The sequence below is a fragment of the Puma concolor genome, chromosome A2 (genome assembly GCF_028749965.1).
Source record: "Puma concolor isolate L17-30 chromosome A2, mPumCon1.1.hap2, whole genome shotgun sequence".
Taxonomy (NCBI): Eukaryota; Metazoa; Chordata; class Mammalia; order Carnivora; family Felidae; genus Puma; species Puma concolor.
Genome location: NC_141668.1, coordinates 88,118,667 through 88,144,716, shown reverse-complemented (window position 1 = coordinate 88,144,716; position 26,050 = coordinate 88,118,667). Strand labels below are relative to the sequence as shown.

At 34.8% G+C, this 26,050-nt stretch overlaps 2 protein-coding genes across 5 annotated transcripts in view; one reads left to right on the top strand and one right to left on the bottom strand.

The window, feature by feature from the left end:
• The window catches only part of RSBN1L (round spermatid basic protein 1 like), a 68,071-nt gene extending 53,097 nt beyond the window's left edge, over positions 1-14,974 (top strand). For both annotated transcript variants that reach the window (XM_025929749.2, XM_086696842.1), the window contains exons 4-8: positions 4,278-4,415; positions 6,662-6,804; positions 9,611-9,778; positions 10,847-10,955; positions 11,036-14,974. In XM_025929749.2, coding sequence (XP_025785534.1) covers positions 4,278-4,415; positions 6,662-6,804; positions 9,611-9,778; positions 10,847-10,955; positions 11,036-11,674 — 1,197 coding nt within the window. In that variant the 3' untranslated portion in view covers positions 11,675-14,974. The remainder of the gene's footprint in view (positions 1-4,277; positions 4,416-6,661; positions 6,805-9,610; positions 9,779-10,846; positions 10,956-11,035) is intronic.
• The window catches only part of TMEM60 (transmembrane protein 60), a 36,511-nt gene that overhangs the window by 8,960 nt on the left and 1,501 nt on the right, over positions 1-26,050 (bottom strand). The window contains exon 2 of one of the 3 annotated variants that reach the window (XM_086696854.1): positions 9,646-9,904. Coding sequence is in view for 1 of the 3 variants with exons in the window: in XM_025929750.2 (XP_025785535.1) it covers positions 22,539-22,940 (402 nt within the window). In the remaining 2 variants the exon portion in view is untranslated. Of the gene's footprint in view, positions 1-9,645; positions 9,905-22,293; positions 22,991-26,050 lie in introns of those variants that run through there. The other 2 variants (XM_086696855.1, XM_025929750.2) reach the window with 2 other exon arrangements.

Here is a 26,050-nt window from a genome sequence, read left to right as displayed (position 1 = left end):
ATTTGTGATTTCTTATCCTTTATGATTTTAGAGATTAGTTAGGATTGTGCCTAATGTAGAAACATATGTCAGAAGAGACCCTTTTATGAGTCATGGTTTTATGGCATTTATTTTGGCTCTCCAGAGATTCTTTAGAACCTTACCTGTTTCCTCCCCCTCAACTCCCACTGCCCTTTAGTTATAATTGTTAAATAGATGCTTTTTGGAGAGTTGAAGCTTTTTATCTTATGATATTGTAGGTTTAATTTCATGCCATGTAAGAATAGATATTTGCTATGTAGTATTGCAGTAAAATAGGTGTCCTCTAAATCAAGAGGTACTTAATTTTTTTGTGAAAGGTGTGTTTATCATATTCTTACATTTTGTTGTAACCACTTAAGTGCCATCTGTATATTTTATCAAGAGATACATACTTTTTGAATTTGAATGCATTATTATGTGGAATATGCCATGTTTAAAACATTAAATTAGTGATTCCGACTAATTTAGTCTATGTTTGAATATTGGGTTGTGAAATTACAAAGTTAAGTGGTATATAATTAAAAGTTATATTACAGTGTATTTTAAAAGATTGCTTTCACAAAATTACTTTTGTGAAATTTTGTAAGATTTTGATGACTTCAGTTTAATTTTTAAAAATTAGTTTTAAATTTAAATATATTTGTATCCATCGTATTGAGTTATCAGAGTATTATCTTTAATATTTGGAGAATAAATGTTTTAGAAGAAAATTACTGTTTGTTTTTGAACGTGATAGATAAGTATACATAGTTTATATAAAGACCATACTTTTAGTAGAATTTACCTGTGTGGTTTTAATAGTAGACAAATAGGATGTATTTTACAGTTTTAGCACATTTTGGTGAAAAGGAGAGAGACCTGTACTTTTATTATAGCAAATTACGTATATAAGTAAATTTCATATATAATATATATGTATTTTGCCATGAGGTGACAAGAACTATAAAGATTCAAATACAATATTTAAGATTATAAGCTGACGACTAGAGTCTATATTACTTTACTCTTGAAAATTTAGTTTTTCCCAATTATCTTTTGAAATATTTATGACTTATAATAGGACCATATTTTAAAACATCATCAAAAGATACAGCCTCTTTTTAGGTGGCCTCAAAATAGAAATGGTGGGAGGGGGACTCAAGTTTGTTCTAATTTATTTAATGTATCATGTTAAAGTTTTTAATAGTTTTTAATTAGTCTGTACTAATTTAGATGTGTTTCATTTTAGTTTTAGTATATGTGCTGCCAAAGCGAGCACGTTTCATTTTAGTTTTAAACAAACAACGTTTATAACTTAGAAATTAATGTAAAGGTAATTTGAATGAAATGAGATGACTAGGTCAGTATGTTCCTTTCAATTAATAATCATTCTAGGCTAAGATAACATCTGGTTAACATCTGGTTAAGTCAGTTAGTGAAGTACTTAAGTTATAAGATATTATCATCCAAGAAGCTTTACCCATTTTTTCAGTTACTAAATGATACATTTTTACATAACATTTAAACACAGAAATTATACTCTTAAGAGGGCTGAATGTTAAATTTGTTAGTAATTAGTTCTGGTTTTCTGATTACTGTATTTATCCCGTCTTCTCTATAGTTTAATAATGCTTTTAGTAGGTTTTTGTTTTTTGTAGGATGGAAGCAATTTGAATTGTATGGCAACTGCTAGGTAGAACTCAGAAAACTACCTCAGTTATTTGCGAAAAAAATTATTTCAAGTATAGTAAGACCTGTTTTTACCTATTACATAAATTGTTATGGTTTCATATTTACATTTCCTCAGAGAAGATTATCTTTGATTCCTAACATTCACATTAAAGAGCATTCTTTCTTGGTGTTATCTTTTATATGCACACATTTAATTTTTGCACTTGGAAAGAAAGTCCAGTGGACCATCCACCCATTTGACTTTTCTTGAAAAGTATGTTCAAAGTGCCCATTTCTTTAGGAGAGCTCATAAATTGAGTTGTGCTTAGTATTTTAGAAGAATTTGATTGTTGAAGATTCCTCCTTCCCAAATTATTTAGTTGATCATTGAGTCACTGCCCCAATTATTCAGTTGATTGTTGTTGATAATGTGATGTCGTAGAATGAACAAGCTGGGTGGCAAGGACTTCCTTGATTTTGGCTTTGTTAGTACTAGTTAATAATTAGAAAAGTTTTTTTAATGTTTTATTTATTTTTGAGAGAGAGAGACGGAGACAGAGGGCGAGTGGGGGAGGGGCAGAGAGAGAGGGAGACACAGAATCCAAAGCAGGCTCCAGGCTCTGTGCTTGTCAGCACAGAGCTTGAGGAGGGACTTGAACTCACAAACTGTGAAATCATGACCTGAGCCGAAGTCAGACGCTTAACCTAAGACTCAGCCACCCAGGCGCCCCAGAACTAGTTAATGATTTAGATGAGTTATCTGAGTTAAACAAATTAAGGAGATTTGAGGCACAGAAATTTGGTTTGAAGTGGAAATATTATTATCTTACTGTGACTTTTACAGGTCAAATAATGTATTTCAAAGCACTTGGAAAATTTGAGTTTTGCAGTGTAAGTCTGATTTCACTGAATGGCCATGAGGTCTGTTAATACAATCATATGCAGATCCAAAACTGAAGCCACAAACTCAGAATCACCTAATAGAATTAATGTTATGTCCGTTCTGGTAAATTTGCTTAATTTTGAATTGATAATAACCTTTAGCTTTGTTAGACTACATTTCAGAATGCACACTGATGACTAATTTTCTTGTAGTACTGTTAGTACATGTAACCATCTAGAACCTCTAGAGTACAGTCAGATCTTAACATTTAGCTCTCTCAGTATTGAAGATGCTAAGAACTTTTGGGATACAGGAAAAAAGATGAAATCATGAGTACAAAATGGGGACACAGAACTTCCAATTTTTTTTTAACTTGAGGATTGGAAGAGTGTGTTATGGTTCTAAGAAGTGAATTTTTGACAGTTAATCAAAACTTAAACTTGGAATTCTGGTAAATAAACTTATTAAGGAATTAACGTATCATTGTTAATTGCTTTTGCTGATTATAATAAAAATGAAGTGAAATTCTCTAGTATTTGAGTCAAATTAATCTATTGTGATGGAATTTTTGTCATCTTTTTTTTTTTAAATATGGGGGTGGAGGGCTTACATTCTTGGGTACATAAGACTGTGCCATCTGTGATAATAGGAATTTGATTTGTGATGTGAATATCTTTTAAGAGTGTATCCATGATGTGACAAAAGCCTAACCATTCCAGGTTTGCCTCTTGAGATATATAGGACTTTGAATTTTAAAACTGCCATAGACCCAGGCAAAGTGAGATACTTTGATCTCCCTAAATTTAGTGCCCACCAAAGCTAATCCAGAGATGAAAAAGATAATTAGGATTTTGCTTAAAGTTTATGAAAGGAAGTTGTTTTGCCTTATAAAGATTTTTGTTTACTCCCATTAGGATATGAAATGGCATAGATTTCTTTGCAGCATTTAAATGTGCTTGTCAGAATTCAAGTACCAAGATTCTTGAGGTGTGGGTTGTTTTATTTCACTTGATACTCGAATGCCGCCCATTTGCTAGCATTGTGCAGGTGGCTTTATAGCTTTATATAATTGTTAAGTGTTCTTCAGCAATCTGACGTAAATCATTCCACTTAAGGAAACTAAAACTCAAGGAATTTATGTGATTTCTGAAGGTTACATAGCTGGTAGATAGCAAAGGTAGAGTTGGAACCTAGGACTCCAGATTCTCAATCTCTAGTAGTTGTTATCAGAGTTAATCATAAAAATAAACTGGATCCTAGGTAATATAGTATGATCTAGAAGGGAAAATCATTCCTGGTGGCCTTTCAGACGTATAAACCACTGGTATCAGATAAATGTAACATTTCAGGGGGAAATTCCAATAAAAAGATATGAGGCATTTAGGAAAAACTGGTATACAACTTTTTAATATAATTTAATTGGCCTTATAGATCATATAATTAACTGTATTGTGAGAAGTTAGTGTCTAGAATTATGCTGTTGATCTCATCTGTGGTTTTATAAGCAGTGTGTAGGAATAGCTAGAGAAGGTAAAATAGCTTGCCTTAGTATGGATTTTTTTTCTTGCTTTTTTTTTTTCCTTTAACTGTTTGTAAAGGCTTTTATTTTGTTTTGCTTACCTCACATTATGTTCTTATGTTCTCAGACAGTATAATTTAGTGTTACAGAATGATAGTAAACATTATCTTATGTGTAACTTTTAATTAAATCCATATCCTTCAGGTAAAAAGAACATATTCTCACGGTACTTACAGAGCTGGCCCAATGCGACAGATCAGCTTGGTGGGAGCAGTTGATGAAGAAGTGGGAGATTACTTCCCTGAGTTCCTTGACATGTTGGAAGATTCACCATTTTTAAAAGTAAGAGAAAACAGTATCAAGCAGTCTAAATCGTGGGTGTCACTTTCACACTACGGGTGACACAAATCATGGTTGTTTCAGAAATAGAATTCTTGGGGCGCCTGGGTGGCGCAGTCGGTTAAGCGTCCGACTTCAGCCAGGTCACGATCTCGCGGTCCGTGAGTTCGAGCCCCGCGTCGGGCTCTGGGCTGATGGCTCGGAGCCTGGAGCCTGTTTCCGATTCTGTGTCTCCCTCTCTCTCTGCCCCTCCCCCGTTCATGCTCTGTCTCTCTCTGTCCCAAAAATAAATAAAAAACGTTGAAAAAAAAAATTAAAAAAAAAAAAAAAAAAAGAAATAGAATTCTTGTGTAGTGTGTGTGCACGTGACCTCTCAGGTACTGATTATAATGGCAGAGCTAAGTGGTGGACCAGAGTAACATTTGCCTGTTGCTCCCACTTGAGGAAATTAGGTTCCATCCGTTTGTCAGCTTTGTATCAACTGAGTACCAGAGGATTTAAAGTACAGGAAGGATGCCTACAAATTAAGTGTTTAGGACAAAGTAATGGCAGTTTGGCATTGTGGAAAACTGGCTTGGGAGATTATACCTCTGTATTTCAATCTTGGCTCTACTTGCCTGGGATGGGCAAGCCATTTAAACTTTCTGGACTTCAGTTTCCTCATCCATAAAACATTGCATTTAGACTATGTGGCTTTAAGGCCCTTTTAAATTTTTTAAATGATTTCTAGCCAGATCTCTTTTTTCTTTCTTTTTTTTTTTTTTAACGTTTATTTATTTTTGAGACATAGAGAGACAGAGCATGAACGGGGGAGGGGCAGAGAGAGAGGGAGACACAGAATCGGAAACAGGCTCCAGCCTCCGAGCCATCAGCCCAGAGCCCGACGCGGGGCTCGAACTCACAGACCATGAGATCGTGACCTGAGCCGAAGTCGGACGCTTAACCGACTGAGCCACCCAGGCGCCCCCAGATTTATTTTTTCAATAATCTCTGCATTCTAGAAAATATTTCTTCTTGTGGGCTGCTGGGACTGTCCCACCGAGAGAGAAATTTCTGAGCTGTGTAGTTCTTTCATCAGTAATTTAAAGGTCAGAATATGACAGGATCCCTTTATCTCTAATATTTGCTACATAATTCGCTGTAGATCTCTTCTTTTTTCACTTCTTGTTCCATTTTCTAATCTATGTGTGTATACATATCTTTTCTAACTTTTTCACTCCATTCCATTCCCCTTATATTTTTTTATTCCTTTACTAGTGAAATCATGGAATTTGATTGTATTTATTTTGAGTGGTATTTTTAAAATGCCGTAATTTAGGGGTGCCTGGGTGGCTTACTTGCTTGAGCATCCGACTCAGTTTTAGCCCAGTTTGTGATCTCACAGGTCGTGAGTTTGAGCCTTGTGTCAGGCTGTGTGCTGAGCATGGAGCCTGCTTGGAATTCTCTCTCTCTCCCTCTCTACTCTCCTTCTCTCGTTCTGTCTCAAAATAAACTGTAAATTAAAAAAAAAAAATACCATTATTTAAACATCATTGTTTCAGATTTTAATTTTAAAGGCAAATGAGCTAAATGCATTCTTTCAGGGGAAATTTCATGTGACAATCCTCCCCTCTTGGAAATGATAGGATAAATGTTGTGTTTTTTTTTTTTTTTTAATACCATTTTCACCATTCCCAGGACAATGGCCCTTAGACATTTTTTTCTCTTTTCTTTAAAAAAAAAAAAAAAAAAAAAAGTTGCTTTTAGACCAGCAACCTCTTCAAGCAACTACTAAACAGAAATAAGTTTTGACTTTGGTTTGGTTTTCCTTTTCGTTTTGTTAGGTTTTGATGATAATTATTCAAAGAGGTATCTTTTTTTTTTTTTTTTGAGATGCCTAGTTTTTATAACTCATTTCATTTTTATGGATTCTCATGGAGAACACTTGCTTATTTTGCCAGCTTATTAACATCACATGACCCTTTTATTTGGTAGAAGGAGGAATAACAAATGATGAATGTAGTAAATCATATTCTGCCAGGGTTAGAGGAGAGAACCATCTGAGAATAATTACTCTTGATATGTTTGAAATAGAATTTTTTGAAGGAAAATGTATAAATACATAGGAATATATTCAAAATAGGTATGTGTTTTAAATGTATAAGTATAAAGGTATATATGAAAGTTTGTCGAGGGGGCAGTATTCTTTAATGTATGTTGGAAGATGCATTTTGAAAATAATTGGTTTCTGTGTAACTCTTTGCCTCTAGTGTACACTGCCATGGGGGACACTATCTAGTCTAAAATTAGAGAGTCGAAAAGACAGTGATGATGGTCCCATCATGTGGGTGCGCCCAGGAGAACAAATGATCCCTGTGGCTGATATGCCAAAGTCACCTTTCAAAAGGAAAAGGTATGTTGAATACAAATTTTTATTGCCAGGGATAGATGTCTGTACACTGGGTGTGTGTGTGTGTGTGTGTGTGTGTGTGTGTGTGTGTGTGTGTGTGTGTTTGTTTGTTGGAAATTGGAGAAAGAAGGAAGGGAAAGTTTAGAGCATACTTGAAATGTAAATTCAAAAATGGCTACACGTGCTGATAATTTTTTTTTTTATAAAATATCAAGTATAAATGAGGCTTGAGTAATGTAGGCAAATGACAATAAATTGTAAGTAGGAATGGGAAAAAATGTCATTCACAACAAAGACATTATAAACTATTTTGGAATAAATTTAATAAGAAATATTCAGAACCCATATTAAGAAAACTAAAACATCTCCTGGAGGATATAAAATAATAACCTAAATAAATGGAAAACCCTACTGTGTTCTAGATTGCATAAAAATGAGTGTCCTTTGAAATTTTTAGCATTCCAGTTGGACTCACACTTCCAGCACTGGATTTAATGATTTTAAAGAAGGAAGGATAAGTAAAGTCAACAAATTTCCAAGAAAACTGTGAAAGAGAAGATAAGTGAGGGGGCCTTGTATTACTCGATATTAAAAATTATTCTAAAGCTCAAAAACGTCACTGGAATACGATAGAGTATCCAAATAGATCAAAATATGTTGAGACCTTAATGTATGAGATGGATGGGAAAAGGAAGATTTATTTAATGAGTAATGCTGGCATAATTGAAGTCCATTTGAAAGAAAACAAAACCATAGCCCTTATCTCAAGCCCTTATCAAGAAGTCAGAGATTTGAACATAATGGATAAAAAATTAAAATATAAGAATAAAAACTTTAAACCTAGGAGAGACCAAATAAGATAGAAATACTATCTAGTATTATCTAGTATAATAGTAATACTATTTGTGAGAAAAAAGACATGAACAACAAAGTTCAAAACCATTATAGACTGGACTAAAACATTTATATTGTGTGCCAGACTAAAGTTAATATACAAAAAGCATTCCCAAATTCACAACAAAAATGTAACACAACCCAGTAGAAAAATAGGCTTCAGCCAGTTATATTAAAAGAATCATGAGATACTATTTCTACCTATTACATTGGCAAACAAAAAGTATTAGAAGGCTGGGAGGTATGAGGAAACAGAACCATTTATATATTGTTGGTAGAAAGGTGAGCTGCTATAATCATTCTGTGAAAGTAATTTAACAATAGCTCATGAAGTTTAATGCATATATACTGTTTGATCCAGCTACTACTTTTGGGAATCTGTCCTAAGAAATGAAATCACTAAAGGTAAATGTATAAGAATGTTAATTTCAGCATTCTTTGTAGTGAGAAATATACTGTGAAAGCTTCTCCCCAGAACAGTGCAGATATACACAGAATTTTACATGTGATTTAAGGGAGTTCACCAGCCCTGTGAGGAAACTGCCTGCCCTCAGGGATTAGAATCCATGTATATGTGATGATTATATATCACGTAGTAGTCTGACCAACTAATAACAATATTGCCCAAGGCACTGTGCTAAATGTTTCATATAAAGTTTTAATTCATTAGAATGTGGTGTTAATGACACTAGAATTGTAGGCTTGAAAGCCTGTTAGCTTTCCACAGGAATTATCATCTAGCTTTCTGGCACCTGTAGAACATAGTCACAAAAGGCAAAAAAGTATGTTGTAGCATCACGTGTGTGTGTGTGTGTGTGTGTGTGTGTGTGTGTGTGTGTGTGTTGTAATACAAGAGTGCACAAAGAGCAGTGGTAGTAGAGATGGACAGTGGGAAATTAGAGAGCTAATAAGAGTGATTCTAGGGGTTAAGTCTAGGATGAGAGGAGAAAATTATGGGGGCAATCTGGATTTGTCTCTGAAAGCAACAGAAAACCACATAGGAAGATAAACAAGATGATGACTCCCAAAGAAATTGTTCTCACCCTTTTCCCCTTTTGCAGCAAAATTAGAGGGTTTTTGCATTGAATGAGACTAAGTAGCAGCTTCTGTATGCTTATCTAGGTGAGCCATAGGGGAATGCAGGTGGATGTCCTTTAAGAGGGAGCTAAGGTTTTCCTTTCTGCCTCCAATAAATCATGCATGTTTTGTGGAAGTACTTACTATTTGGTATTTTCTTCCTATTTATTTATTTGTTAGTCTTTCTCCACTGGAATATCAACTCCTATGAAAGTAGGGAACTTGTCTGTTTTATTCACTACTGTCTTGTTCACTAGCTGCAGTGCCTAGATAGCACCTAATATACAGTAGGTATTCTATAAATATTAATTAACCCATTTTTGAAAGTTACCTGTTTGTTCCAGATAATATATCTTACATTAGCCACGTGATTTGAATGAGGGGCATGGTTCTACAGATAAGACCCAAACCTCAGGTAAAGATTCTGGAAGGGAACCTGGGTAAACCACAACATCTATGATTTAGTTGTTTATCCACCTTACAGTGGCCACTTTTGTGAAGACTGTGTTAGAAAAAGGAGGGGATTATATGCATTTTTGTTTGTACTTGTTCATTTTAAAAATAGAACTTGATTTGGGAGCAGGTGATGTAAAATTTCCTTTTGTCTGAATTATGTAATTACTAAATCCTTGATGGCAGTTAAGCCTCAGTACATCAATACAAATGTTTGAAGGCGATTAAGCTTTAATACGTAGGCCAGCCTCTTTCCCCACCTCCTCTATTTATCTTCCTTCCTTCCTTCTTTCCTCCCTCCCTCCCTCCCTCTCTTCCTCCCTTCCTCCCTCCCTTCCTCCCTTCCTCCCTTCCTACCTGTCTATCTTTGATTTTATTTTAACAGAACTACCAATGAAATAAAAAACCTGCAGTACCTACCTCGAACCAGTGAGCCCCGTGAGATGCTCTTTGAAGACAGGACAAGAGCCCATGCAGATCATATAGGACAAGGTTTTGAACGACAGACTACAGCTGCTGTTGGAGTGTTGAAGGCTGTGCACTGTGGAGAGTGGTATGTATTAACTACTGCTTTTTCTTTTCTTTTTTTTTTTTTTTTTTTTTTTTGACTGCTGCTATTTTAATGAAAGGTTTTCTTGGCTTCTAAAATTTTTCTTGGGAAGTTTCTCAGTAATTCTTCCTGTGGGGAAAGAAAGTTCCATTTTTCTCTGTATTTGTATGACTAATTGTATGACTGCACTAAAATTTTTTAATTGTTAGAATGTGCGTTTACTCTTTTGGGTTGGACCGTAATAATTTGATTTTCTAAGTGATGAGAAGTAAAAACAATTGCCTTAACTAAGGTTAAAGAAAAACTAAGGTTCACTTGGTGCTTACTGTGTCATCATTGTCCCTGATGATCTTACCCTACTTTCCCTGTGTATCAGTGTAATGTATAAGTTGTAGATTTTCTCTTTATCACTGGTTTTTAAAAATCTGTTTATGATTTGCCCTGGTATGATTGTTTTGTAGTTCTGTTGCTTGGAATTTCATTTCAAAATCCATTTTTTAGCATGTTCTATAAAAATGTATTTGTATATTGCTAATTAATTGACGAATTTGGGGATTTTTTAGAATTATAAAGACACTATTAATCCCCCGCAAATAGAGTGGTAATAGTTTAGTAGCACTTTTCTAGTGAATGTCTCTTAATTTATTAAGAGTGACTTAGGAATTTTACACATAATTGTGGTTATATATGTCTTTATTGAAAGTATTCTCTTCTCATATTTACCTCTAATTTTTATTTAGTAATTTCATCTTTAGCATTTAATTTGTTGAAGTATTGACCTTTAAGATAATCCCTTACTTTTTTGATTTCTATAATTAACCAATTCAAATTATTTTGCTTTTTCAAAATACGGTTATACATAGCTATAATAAAATGAAGCGAGTTTTTCTATTTATGTTTAAGCCAAAACTCATGGTTTTATCCCTTTGTTTAAATATGTAAAGTGGTCTTTACATATTTAAACATTTTGACTTTATTTCTAAGTACTTTTGTTTTGACCATAAAATTTAATAAGGACTTAACTGAGTGAAACATTAATGGAAGATTCTTCATTGTTTCATGTTTTTGTAGGCCTGCTCAACCCCGAATAACCAAAGATGTAATTTGTTTTCATGCTGAAGATTTCTTAGAAGTAGTTCAACGAATGCAGTTAGATTTACATGAACCTCCACTGTCCCAGGTATATCTTTAACCATTATTGTCTTCAGTTTAATTTTTATTGTGGAAAAGACTTACTGGTATTTCTGTCTCTTTTTTTAGTGTGTCCAGTGGGTTGATGATGCAAAACTTAATCAACTGAGGAGGGAAGGCATCCGTTATGCCAGAATTCAGCTGTATGATAATGACATTTATTTTATTCCAAGGAATGTTGTTCATCAGTTCAAGACAGTTTCAGCTGTATGCAGTTTAGCATGGCATGTTCGGCTCAAGTTATATCACTTAGAGGAGGACACTGTACAGAATACAGCTACTCATGAAACAGGCACATCACCAGATACCACATCATCAGTTCTTGGACCTCACACTGACCACATGCTTTGTGCTATAAGCAAAACCTCCTTGGATTCTAATTTTTCAGACAAACTTCATTCTAAATCTGAACTGCAGCAGATTAAACATGAACCTATTCCATCTGTAAGAATCAAGGAAGAACCTGTGAATGTTTATATTCCTGAAAAGACTAGAGCACCGAATATGGATGGCAAGAATGTTAAAGCAAAATTGGATCATGTTCAATTTACAGAATTTAAGATTGACGTGGACTCTAAATTTGAAAATACCAACAAAGATTTAAAGGAAGAATTATGTCCTGGAAGTCACATAAGTCTAGTTGATACAAGACAACCTAGTTCAGCACATTCAAATCAAGATAGAAAAGATGATGACATTTTGTGCTGAATTTGTACATACCATTTACAATTCTTTTTTTTTTTTTTTAAGTTAATAATGTAATAAAGATTCATGAATTCTGAAAGCAAGCCAAGGACTTGCTCCCAAGTCTGTTACAAAATAGAGTTTATGTAGCTTTGTAACATTCCTCAGTGCCTGTCCATAACTGTGAAGTATCAAAGCACTTAGGGCCAGATGCACTGTAAACATTACAGGTTTAAACAAAAGGAGTCTTTAAAAAAATCATTGGATTTGGAATTGTAGGTTTTAGAATAGAGCTGACATTAACATATATATATATGTATATATATATATATATGTTACATATATATATGTATACATATGTATGTATATATATGTATATATATATGTATTAACATATACATATATATATTTTGTAATATGAGCCAGAATTCTTTTTTGACAATTTAAAGGCTTTTCCATAGAGCTTATTTATACCAATTTTTTTTTCATTTTACTGTGTCAGCACTGTAGTGTAAATAGCTTTTAAAAAATCTTTTTAGTGTGATTTATACTGAAATGTGAGCCACTTAATAAAGGTTCATAATAATAAATATGTTTTCTGTTGGGTCTGCATAAAGACAAACTGACAATTCAGTTAAATCATTTGGTCTGTTATGTTTCTGTTGGTGTATGCATTTAGAGTGGTAATGGAGTGCAATGTACGTATTCAAATCTAGTGAATATTTAAATTCTCCACACTGTGTAAGCATTTTTAAAACCAAGGTTCAGTTATGAAAGCATATTTATATATGTATGTATGTATGGGAATATATATATATATATATGTATATCATATTTTGCATAACTTCTTAAATTGCTGAATAAGATGAATATGTGAAACTTCCTAGCCTCACTCCCTGGAATATGTTTTAAAATATTTATATTCAACATTAAGAAAGCAGTTTAGGTAATAGAAACAGTTTTATAAAGTTGGGAGAAACAAGGTCTGTTAGTGATATCTAACTCTTCTAACTAATGAAGTTTTGTGGCCAGATTGCATAGCCCTAAGGTAAATTTTCTCTGTAGTGTGTGGAATGATAAGTTGAGAAAATTTTCTTACTAATCAGCATCTGTACTATATATACTTCATAGAAGCTGAGTAAAAATCTTTAGTTACAGAATGTTTAGTTGTGAGCAGTTAAAATCCTTTTTTACATTTTTCTTGCAGAACAGGAGGAAAATACAACAAATACAAAATCGTAAGGGCAATGACTCAGCTGCCATACAGAGATAGAACTAACAAAATAAGATGTGTTACCTCATTTTTCTAAGGATCCTTCTCCCTACCTTAGCAGGTAAACAACTTAGAGTACTTTTTTCCCCCCAAAAAAGCTCTAGAAAGTAAAATTAGGGTAGAAACATGATTGCCAGTGCCTACCTAAAGCTTAAAACAAATCTCTTCAGTGATGGACTTCAGCACTATTTGAGACTGCTTCCACTACTGTAATTGAAAGTCAAACAAATGTCTTTAATGTAAGCTTTGATATAAGGAATTCTCATTGCAGATCAATTTTATTTACCTTTGGTATTTTTCTGGGCTCTTACTTTGGTTGATGACTTTTAACTGTGGTTCTTTTGGGCTAGTGTTGCTATTTAAATTGTTTCTGTCCCAGCCTTATTTGTGGTACCCATAAAACTGCTTATCTTTCTGGTTAGGGAGAAAAAATAATTGCAGCAGTGATATTTCTGGCTCACAGTTTAAAAGGGTAGGCAAATATTGTAGGAAATCTCAGTGGTTTACAGGAAATCAATGTTTGTAACATAGGAATTTTCATGGGATAAGGAAGGTATAAATCATGATAATGTAAATAGGGATTTTGTTTTATATGTTACTGCCTTAGCCTGCTCTTCACCACTTAAATCTTCTCTTTTAAGCTGAATTTATCGTTTGCATCTACCTTTTGGATACAAAAGTTAATAACAAACCAGTATTGAGAAGTAGGAGAGCATGTGGTTAAAATGTTTTTCTGTTTTTCTTTTTTTAATTGAAGGGTGATATATTTAACAACGTTTTCGTTTCAGTTTTCCAGTAGTATACACATAGATGCATGAGATCATACGGTAATAAAATGTCTTTAGGGTATCCATCCAAAATATTATGAGCCTTAAATTTTAACTAAAAGATGTATCTAAAACAACCACAGTGGTTGCTTTTAGGTATAGTTTCTTTTATAAACAATACTCAAAACTTGTCCATATTTTGAAAACGTAATGTTTTGTAAAATGCATACATTTCTCTGGAAGTGAAATACAAATCACTGGGCTCAGATTTCAAGATATAGCCTTGTCACCTTGAATAATGCTATGTTCCTTGTCTTACGGGTTATAATTTTAAAATCCTCTTCAGATGCAATCTGAGAACTTTCTGACTACCTTTGTTACACACAAATAACTTCTATTTCAATATTGCATTATATTAATGGTTTCCTAGTTAGTACATTCCAGTTCTTTATCTGAACACAAGTTTGTTAGGTTTTTTTGTTGTTGTTTTGTTTTGGTTACTTCCAGTTTGTTGGACCAGAATAATAAAGCACTTAAGATGTAGTTTCTATATGATCTTATGCTATATAAACAGTGATTATGTAAATTATTAAATTGATACACAGACCTTTAAAAAAATAACTAAGGTACCTCAGTGGTGTCTGCTACAGTGCTTTTTTTGTTTGTTTGTTTCAATTACTTTTGTTCATACCCTTTTAGCTAAGAAGTAGTATCTTTTGCATACTCAGGTTAGCTGGTTAGCTAGCAAAAGAATTAAACATTTGTGATATTTAGTTGAAAACTTTACTAAAGCCATATTCATTTTCTCCCTTGTCCCTAAGGCTGTTGACCTTAAATAAAGATTAGGTTGATCTAGCACAACAATGTGTATGTGTGTGTATGTGTGTGTGTGCATGTGTGTAAGATTATTGGAAATATTATGTTTATTTCCACATATATCCATTTTTAATCCATTATATGACTTGGGGGAGTTGGGGCCAGGGAAGGCAGGAAAAATTTTATTTCTTTTGTTAGGTCTTCAAGGTATTTCATTAGTGTTCCTGAGTGAAACAGTTTTTTCCCCAAATACTTACGGCAGGTAAGATCATGTTTGTAAATAATAGATTAGCACTGTTTTGGTAAATTTGCATTCAGGTATTTTGTTGGACAAGTTCATTGTCATGTAAAGCAAATATCTAAAAATTCATTTTACATTTAGCAAAGATGCAAGATTTGTTTTTAGAGTTTGAGAGGAATTTTCCTTGTCTTCCACCTTTCAATAAATACTAAAATTGATAATTGTAATCTTTTTACCTTTGTTTTGTAATTATTTTCTTATATTTGACATTTTATTTTCATCTTGTCATCTTTAAAAGTTCTTGTTTCTCTGTCTTTAGCCAAAACCATAAGATCTTGAATTGCAATTTGAAAATCTATTTTTTTTTCCTCTTAAAACTTAATTATCAAAAGTTGATTCATGCCAACTTTAGAATACTGAGGATTACTTTAAGACTGCTAAACTAGTTAGGTATGGGTGCCAGGATGATGGGCTAAATTACTTCCGTTCCCTCTAGACTTTCTCTCCCCTGAGGGGAGGACAAAAGTGCCATTGTTTTCCAAATACTTTTAAGCTGGTAAAAAGTGACATGATGGGTTTTAGATCTTCAGAGTGGTAGTAGAGCTCTTGCTTAATCTTTCTCCCACCTGATGTAACTAATTTGATATGTAAACAGAATTTTGGTTTTTAGAATGCCTTGTCTATTTCATGAAAGACTTATGTTTGGCACTGACAGTGTATCTCAGATAAGATAATTAAGAGGACAACTAGGGAGAAGTGTAAATCTCTATCTCTGCTCTGGCTTTTCTGTTCTGTGGCATACTGCATAATGCAGATGGAATGATTGCTTTTTAGAATGTCAAGCACAAGAAGCTAAAAGCAGTGATGTCTTTTTTAAGTTTACAGAGGTTGTATATCATATCTCTACTAGGTTGTATATCATATCATATTCTCTACCAGGGAAAGGAGGGGGAAAAAAACATTCTGCATTTCAGGTTATCTTCCCTTCTAGGACTTTAGACCCAATCAGGAAATGTGAATGAGCCAAGAATAAAATGTGGGCAAACAGAATATATGTTAACTAGAAATGAAGAGTACAGCAAAGACATACTACTTCTATTTTTTTTACTATTATCTGCCTTCCAAGAACTGCACTATCAAAATAAGAGAACTCTGGATCCTTCTACACATTATTAAATTTAGGATTTATACATCTTGTGTGTTTTTAAAATGTTAAATCTATATAGTTTCCTATAAAGTTCATTGCTTTTGTACTACTTAACACTACTAGGCAGATTCAGAGACAAGTCAGTATAGCTGCAAATATTTTGCATAATGTAGTGTTTAAAATTTTATTTGGACAGGCAGTTCCACATCTTCCCTCTACACCCCAAGTGTCTTCTTTCTTTGAAATTTTGTTTTTAACTGAGCCAGACATTTATGTGAAAAATCTCAAGTCTGCCTTCTTAAAAAAAAAACAAAACACATACACACACTTTTCAGTCTGGCTTTTGTTTATACTATTGTTCCATCTCCCTGACAGTTCTTGGAAATTTCTGTCTGCCTTCATTTCCTCATTTCACTCCAATTTTGTTTTAAGCCTCAGATTTAATCACCCTGCTGAAGTGGTTCTCTCAAAGGTCACCGTTTGACTGCCAAATTCAGTGGCTTCACTTAATACTTCTGTTTAATCCTTGAAGCACTTGTAAACAATCATTTACTCCTTAAAACTCTGTACTTATGACCTAACTGTTCTGCTTTGCTTTTCCATTCGTTTGGATGTCTTCTTTTGCCTATTCACTATTTAAAGCAGTCTCCGGTTCCTTAGGTCTCTATACTCTGTCCCTAATTATCTTCATGACCCCATGACTTCACTCAGCCTTGGATTCTCACTGCAGCTCTAATGATCCCTGTAATCAAATCTAAATTCTTCTCCCTTGCCCCCAAGCATTAGGTGTTCCATCCCTCCTAATTTGGTTATTGGCGTCACTATCTTGCTACCTAGTCCTCTCACAGTAATCAGAATTCTCTATCTTTTCTTCTAACTATATACAGTGTATTGTGAGATTTTGTCTTGGTCCCAGAAGTGGTTTTATAATTTGTCTACTTCTCTTGTTACAGTAGATATTTAGCCATAGTAGACGTTCATCTCACCTGGACTCTTAAAATAGCCTAAAATGTTCTAGGCTGACTGCAGTCTTCTGCCCCTATCCCCATTCCAATCCATTCTTTCTTACTACCAGATTAATCTTTGTAAGACAAACAATGATTGTTACTCTTTTGCTTAGAAATATTCCATGGCTCCTCTCCTAAATCGAAGCCAAATGCTCATCATTGTACCAAAAAGCCTTCATGATATGGCCCTTCCTTTCCAACTTCATCTGTTGTCACCTTCCATTAACGTGTGTGCCCAATTTTCAGATTTACCTGGTGCCAGTACTTGCCATTTCCCTTGTGTACTTTTAAAATTCTTTGCTTTTGCTGAAATCTCTGCTTGGAATATAACACAGTGAAATTTTACTTATTTTTTTCGAAATTCTAGTTAAACATCTCTTCCACATGTCATGAATTTGTTCCATTTGTGCCCTTATCCCAAAGTCGGTGTAGAACCATTTCTTCCCTCTGCTTCTTGTGTTCCTTTGTGCATATTATTTAGTGTACTTATTAGTTAAGTACATGTTGGGCTCTGGCTAAACCATAAGCTAGAAGTTACATTTTCTTTTCCTTCTGTATCCTCAACATCCAATATATACACTTGGTATTCAATAAATATTTGAAGGAACCTTAACTGTTGTACTTTTACTGGGAGTGGGAAAAACAAATTATGTAGATTTCTACTAAAAAGTCTGCCTCTGACTCTAATTCATAATGTAATTCCAGAATTGCAATAGAAAGAAAAGTGAGGAAAATTAGATCAGCAGGCACTATAAAGAGACCAAGTTTCTATTTTGTACTATGGTCTTACAAATAAAGTGTAAGAAGCGACCTGTTAAATATCTGGGCCCATTGAGCAATGTGGAGGAAGTAAATATTGTAAAGATCATTAAACCTGTAAAATCCAACTTTTTTCCTTCAACCAGGCATACATTCATTACAAATTAGGGATAGATTTTAACTAGACCTAAAATGATTAAAATTGCAAATAATCATATAAGAAGCAGTCTGAAGCAGATTTTTAACTGTTGCTAAGTCTTGCTTGGCAAGATAAAGTCTCCCTATTGATACTGTAAATATTCAAAAATTGAAAATTTTGAAGGTGATAAGATGCACTAGTGTTTTTAGTCTATATCCTTCTGTTGCAGGAGTGGGGCAAGGACAAAAAGGTGGCACGTTTTCACAGACCCTCTGTGAACCCACTTCACTAGTATGATACTATGCTGAGGGCATTTGAGCAGCTATCAAGGGGGAATAATACACTTGTATAATGTTGAGAAATTTCTTAGTTTGTATTTTTCATATGTAAAGTGGCGGAGTGGGGAGAAATACCTTTTCTGTTAATTTGTGGTGAGAATTAAATGACAACATGCCAAATGTTTACGTAGCACATTGATTTATATATTGTAGACACTACAAGTGTTAGCTTCTGATCCTGGAATTAACATAGTAAAAAGAATAGAAGAGCTATGTTCTGGGTCAGCCTAATCATTTCATGCCTTTCTCACTAATGATCTCTTCTCTGTATACTGCTAATTTTGGGCAAATGATAGGTATCTGGGAAGAGGAAAAAGTTTATCAAGGGATCAAGGTGAGGTTGTGGCAGAGGTTAGGGAGATACCAAAACAAACTTATTCCTAGTTCACTATTTTGCCCAGAGCCGGAAATTCAAAATCATGTCTTGTCACAGACTGCTTTTTCTGTCTTGTCACAGACTGCCTTTTCCTGATTAGAAATTTGTGTTTGTGGTATCTACATGATAGTGGTAGTAAATTTACTTTGAGGTGTAAGATTACCAGTATGATTATAGTATGATAACTTGAACATAGGGCAAGCAAAATGAGAGTAAAACATTAAAGTGTAAAGTAGATCCCTCTCATAAAAGCTTTTAACCCAGGGTTACCTTACCTAGCAGTTGATAACTGGTATGCATCTTCCGCTGATAACTTTCTATTTTTTTTTCAATAGCAAACCTATTTGTGGAAATAGCATTTGGAGTTAGACTTCTCCATTTATCAATGACCATGGTCTGATTTACATTTCATTCATCTGTGCTTTAGTTTTTCTGTCATTGTAATGAGGTGGTTTTTTTCTTGGTTCTAACACTGTAATTCCTGTGTACCTTCACTATCTATGTCACGAATTATAGGAACACCAACAATACTTTGAGATCGACTGACATTTACTGTGCAAACGTGACCAATCAAGATGAGAGGAAACTCCTTTTGTAATTTGTGGGTTCTTAACATAATACTAAAAGCACTCTGATTGTCTTCAGGAAGGAGAAATGACTATTCTTTTCTTGATGACACAGGTGTATAATAACATGCCTGCCCCATATGAAAATGGTTCTATGGTTTCCTCTTCTTTTTTGACCGTTACTTCTGTTAACTAATCAACATCAGTTTCTCTTACTTGCTGCACTGTGAAAAAGCAGAATGGAAAACAGCCTAATTCATAAGGTTAATAACTTTTAAAATTACGGTAAACTTTAGCGCACGGACGGATCTCTACTTCTCAAAGCTTTGCACAACTATTTTTCTTGGTGCGTGAAAGCCCTCCATTGGTGGGCTCATGTTTCATGTGGTAAGTTGATTGTACCACCATACCCATCCTCTGTGTTAATGAAATATTGCTGAATTAAGTTTTGCATTCTTTCATATTTTCTACTTTTTCTATTTCCAAGTCTTATAAAAAGTTATTTTGTTCACAAGTTGCTTTTACTCAGAATTTTTGATAAATCTTTCACCCCAAATCAGATTAAGTTACTTCTTGTCCATGCTGACCTGGAAAATACTGACTTCACGAAGAAACTTCATGTTGCATACTTTCATGTTTAAGTTTCTTAAGGCAGAGTGTGTTCTTTTTATAAACACCATTAGTAAACAACTTTATATTATAAAGGTAATAGCCTATAATTATAAACAAATGGGAAGGTATTTTTCTTCATATTATTTATTCCATTAGTTTTGCTTTTTCTGTGAGCATAGTTTCCATCCTATCTTTAATTAATATTTTAAATGTATCCCAACCACTGAGGCTGTGATACTGTGATTTATAAGAAATACATATTTGATCTTCATCCTTATTCCAGGCACAGGAATTTTAACACTCTTGGAACTTAAATGTTAAGTGTAATAAGGTGTCTGTTGAACTTAATGAGGTGACTTTTGGAAAACTCCTAGGTAACCTAAGAATAGGGGCTGGTTGCCAGGGGAAACAACCGTGTGATTAAAGGGTTGGAACTTCCAGTCCCCCTGTCCTTATACTCCAGGGGAGAGGAACTGGAGATTGACTTCTGTCACCATTGGCCATTGATTTTCTTAATATGCTATGTAGTCAAGCCTCCATAAAATCGGGTTCAGAGAGCTTCTGGGGTGGTGAACACAAGGAGATGGGGGAAGAGTGGTGTGCCCAGAGAGCATGGAAATTCCTTGCCCCTTCCCCATACCTTGCCTTACCATTTCATCTCGCTGTTCCTCAGTTACATCCTTTGATAATAAACTGGTAATGTAATAAGTAAAATGTTTCTTTGAGTTGTGAGCTGCTCTAGCAAAATTGAGAGAGTCATGTGAACATCCAATCCAATGCTGGTAGGTCAGAAGCACAGGAAACAACCTGGATTTGTAATTGGTATCTGAAGTTTGAAGTTTGAGAGGAGGAGGCATCTGCTGGAATTGGACCCTTAGCCTGTGAGATGAGATACGATTTCCAAGTAGTGTCAGAACTGAATTAATTCCTTGGTGGTATGGAGATAAAACACATCTGAATTGGTGCCAGAATCAAGGAGGCATACATCAATAACTTACTGTGCTGCTTCAAGTTGTTCGTTTATGGTGTCAGTATACCAAGTTAAGAAAGTTCTACTTTCTGAGAACCTTTCAGATACAATTACTTGATCCTCATGGGTCAACAGGTTGGTTATTACATGGCCTTTTAGATATATTTCTTACCTAGTTTCTCATCCTCTGAGACTTGTCCCATATTTTTCTTTTAGAAAATCTCATACAGAGATTTGCTTGTTTCATGGCCTAGCTTAGGGGTCTGTTTTTTGAATGGCTGTGAGGCAAGAATGGATAGTTTTGAGTAAGTGGAACAAAAGTCAAAAGGATAGTAACTTTGTGATATGTGGAAATTTTACAAAATTTAAATTTCATTGTCCATAAAGTTTTATTGGAACATAGCCATGGTTTATGGCTGCTTGTTTGCCACAGAGCTGATTTGAATTGTTGAGACAGACCCACATAGCCCACAAAGCTTAAAATATTTACTATATAGCCCTTTAGAGAAAAATTTTGCTGACTCCTGACCTAGCTAATTGTTTGCATGTGGTGCTGTTCTTTTCCTTTTCCCTGTGAGAGATTATACTGAGAGATAATACGTGCACAAATACAGCTTTTGCCGAATTTCAAAATCCTATCTGGTTTCTCAAAGAGATGAAAACTTTTTTCTCCTTTGAATCTATCATTAGAGAGACCAAATGGTTTGGATCTCTCAGTTGAATTAGAAATACCTGATCAATTCTGGAACATTATGTTCCCCATATTAACTATCCCTCTCCACCCTATTTTTTGATGCTCAAAATAGAATATATACCAATTATAAGACAGCAAAATGCTTGTAATTGATAATTTTTATTTAGCTTAGCTCTGTAGTTTCATAAGCTACATTAATTTGTGGTGTTATAACTTAAACTGTCATCTGCTTTACAAAGGAGAACTAGACCAAAATGCTATATTCAAAACAATCCTCTCAAGTATTAGCAGCCAGGAATCACTTTGTGTGTTAGATATTTTTTAAGACAAAATACTACTTTAGGTTCTTTCTGAAGCTAAAAATGAAGGCTGTATAGGGTGAGAACAATCACCTGCTTTAGGGTTATAATACACTTAAGACTGTTGGGAATTCTTCTAAGTAATGTCACCTATGCTTCACTGGAATGGGTTAAGTGCCTTGGTAGGATGATCTATAAATTCTCAAGCCAGGATATTCTAAGAGTGAAAGGGGCACTAAATTCCTGAGACTGAGGACAGCAGGCATAAATGAGGCCTGTCCTGATTTAACCAGGATAAAAGGCCCCTCTAAATTTAAAAAGAGGCAAGCCTCTGCTCTAATATGCCACCTCTAATTCATGGATCATAAACAGGAGAGAGAGTTAATGCAGTTAGCCTAGATAAAAATCTCTCAAACTCTGATTCTGAATGTAAACATGGAAGTGGCACACCTAAGTATTTCATTAACTAGGTTTCTTTGTTCATAATTACAAGCACAAATGACCATTTACATTGGTCATAATGGGGCCATGATCTATTAAACTCCTACCCAAATAATGTAGATTAAAGACTTTGTGTTTACTTACTTTAAGAATTGACCACATACTTATAACAGATTATTCAAGAGTCAAGTATAAAAATAAGGTCAAAAACAAACTTTATTTATATAGGGATAATAAGGATATTAGTAACTCAAATACTGAATAATTAAGCTTTGGATTGACTAGAAGTCCATGATTCACAAAGACTATTTTATGGAAGCAGTATAAAACTACATTTGGTTATTTTTCTCAGTTCTCTGGTATTTCTTCAAGCTTGCAAAGATTCAGAACACTTTAATGACAGCTTGTTGAACAGCAATAAAATGAGATGATGTCCTTAGAAGTCAGTCTCTCACAAAAAAGACGTTATATCCAAGTTCTATCAAAGCCCCAGCCAGTAAGGCCCATAAAGGAATGAAGACATAGGACAGATTCATTGTAGTAAACTGTTCCAGTTTAGCACAGAGTGCAAGGCAGAAGGCTAATTTAAGTAACATTGCAATGAGGTACCAGGCTTTTTTTTTAATATTGTGTGATCCATGTCGAGGGTCAAAACCAGACTTACATCGCCCAGCCATTTTCACAATCAGCATGACAAGAAGGATAGTATCAAATATCCAGACTGGAATAAATATGAGGAACCAGTTCCAAGGTGCCTTCTCATCCAGTTTCAACACCAACATGATCAAGAAGAGTAATGTGAAAAGCCAGGTGAGTAGTACTCTCTGAGCCAAGGACATTCTCATTTAAACAGTTTAAAGAGGCTGTTGCAGAGTCGAAAAAAGGGAAATATACCCTAAGAGAAGGAAAAAAAGTCAAGATTGTTTTGATACCAGAAAAAAAATCACTTCCATTCCTGGTGAACAAAGCTGGTTCTTCCCCCACTCACAGATTTCCTAATTTTGAAAAATCCTATTCTGCCTTTCAAAACCTGTAAAATTTTGTAGCCATCTTTGACAACATTATATCCATCATTCCTTAAAGCCTATGACAAAATACAATAAAATTTTTAGTATATCAACTGGGCATAAGCTCTATACAAAAGTCTCAAGAATAGTCTGTTCCTTTTCATTTGCGGTCACTCAATTCCAAGTACTCATGACTTTATTCCTGCATCTCAGGGATATTCTTAACCTCTTTTTTATACATTTGTACATCTATAAATTTTCATTCAATTTGGAGATGTACTAAGAAAAAGCTTTCAAAATCAAAGTAGTGAAAAAGGAGGAAGTGGTATCAGGCCAAGGGAGGAAAGTTTTAATAAAGAGGGAATGATAAAAATTAAGATATTAAGTAGAATTACTTAAGTAAAGAGGTCATTGGGCTAAAATAATATAGAACACGTTGATAATACTGGGTTTTCACATAGTTTAGTCTATGGGTCTTATATTTTTTAAATTAAACTTTCTCATTGCAATTCTTAATAAATAGCTATTAGTCTGAATTTTTCTTTTTAATACTAATTATATATTGTTTGGTTTGTGGTATAGATCATGATTTTTTATCATTTGCTATCCAATAATCAAGACCACTTAAACTTTTGACATTTTGTTACCAAAGGATGCCAAATTATTCAATAATTTAGTCCCTTCTTTCCTTTCTTAGAGTAAGCTCTATGCCCATTGTGGGGCTTGAACTTCAGGACTCGGACAGGCAACCTGAAGCTATTTCTTATACTTCTATTTTGTCTTACTGGTCTACATTTGTTTTGCACTAGTACTATATAACTATGATTGGATATGTTCCAGGATATATGCTCTAATATTTGGGAAGCTTAGTACCTACTCATGGGATTTCTTTTCCAGAATATTTTGCCCTTTCATTTTTTCACTACTAAGATCACTAATTCTTTAAAAATTGGAATTTTGATTGGGATTCATTAATCTATAATATGGTATAAGCATTTAGTCTTCACATACAAGTTTACAGTATGTTCTATACTTAAGTTGTGACCATTTGGATAAAGAGTAAGTAGAATGGAAATCAGAAGCCAGATTGCATGCAGTTGGGTAAGGAGTTAACAGAAGATAACGAAATGCAAATAGCTGACAACATTTTATTCTTTTGAAACATTTGGAGAAAAAAAATGAAAGATAAGACAAATAATGAGCCTGAGAAAGGGTTAAGAAGAAATTTTTCAGTAAAGGAATAATCTATGATTATAAACTGAGGGAAATAAGCTACAGAGGAGTGATAGATTGAGAGAGGATACTTGATGGAAAGAGGAAAGGATCAGAAGGTGGTGGGGTAGATGGCAAAAGCATGAGAGCTAGGACTAGAAATGCAGAAGATAAGAAAAATGCAGGAAAATAAGATAAATAAAAAATGCCCTAAACTAGCATGTTTAATTAATTATATTTTAGAACTTTGATATTCTTTGCTACATCTCTACTACTTTAAACAATGGGTGGCTATCATAGGGCAAGAACATATATCTGTTTTATTACAATAATGACTTAATGGATCTCCAAACACCCCTCTTCCCCTTATACTCATCTTTTGGCACTCATTTACTTAGCTGGCAGATGCTTCATACTGCAGTATGAAAAGCAGATGCTTTTACTCCAAGGAAGGCATTTTCTCTAGGTCTCATTTCCTGACCAGAGGCTGCCATAGTGGGATATGGGCTGAATTTGGAAGAGGTGTGAAGGGTGTGTACTGATTATTAACTACAAATGGATTTCATGCTGTAAAGCAAGTTTTTCTCAACCCTGATTCCCAGTCTATCTGAACATTTTTGTGAACCTTTAAAAAGTTTACAATAATACACTTGCTTAAACACACTTTTCCACTAGCCATTGGATGAGTTAGGGTTCATATTTTTGCATGTTAAGACTGAGTAAGCACCTGGTCAAAGGGTAGCTGCACTCAACACAGGCACGTTAGGATTGGAGGTGGAAAAATACAGCACAGTCTTAAGGCTTCCAGTTTTATAATGTGGGATGCAACAAAAGCTCTGTATGCACTTATACTAAAATGCCCTCAACTGAAAAGCGCTATGTCGATATTTAAATGATGCTTTAAGAATTCTGGATGCTGAGCTACAACGTTAATTTTACTTTATTCGTAAATCTTCACTAATTGAAGCAATCGTTATTTGTTTCCTACTACTACTCTTCTTTCTCCTCAAGGGAGGGGGTTGCCTTCTCCAAAACAAAAATTTGCTCTACTGAAATCCCATTTTAGGTGGTTACTTCGGGTACTAGGAAGATAATTATTAGTTCATATGCTTCCTCATTCATTGTCAAAACGTTCTGCATCGCCCCAAAATGGAAATCGAAAGGGCTCTGCCCACAGTTCCAGCGTCTATCAGTTGTGTGTGCAGGCATTGATTTGCCCACGGTGCTTCCCACACCACCCCCATTTCCTTCTCTCGCTACCGCCAATCCTCTTCCAAATGAACTCGCCTCATCCCAAAAGACAGTTTTGCTTATGAGCCCACAACACAGAATTCCTCTAAATAACGAGTAGCTTTTGAAAGGCCCCTGCTGCAACAGCCTTGGAAAACTTAACCTTCCTTCAGAGGAACAGCGTTCTGCTTACAACTTACATGGTTTTCGGGCCTACTTGTTCCTATAACTTCAGGATGTTCCTAAACTCTCCTCGCCCTTAGTCTTCAAACACTGACGGTCCGCCCTATCCGGACTGTTCCCATTCTGCGCTTTGGGCGGCCCCGTACATTTTGAGAGTTGAACGAGGTTTCCTGCACAAGATCCAAAACGCACGCAGAAGCCTGGTGCCAAGCAGGTGTCAGTCCTTTTGGCTGGGAGTGGGAGGGGGTGGGAGGTAGAGACTAACCCCCCGAGGCTTCGGGAAGCCAGCACCGGGGCACCGGCAGGGCAAAGGCACCTCGGGA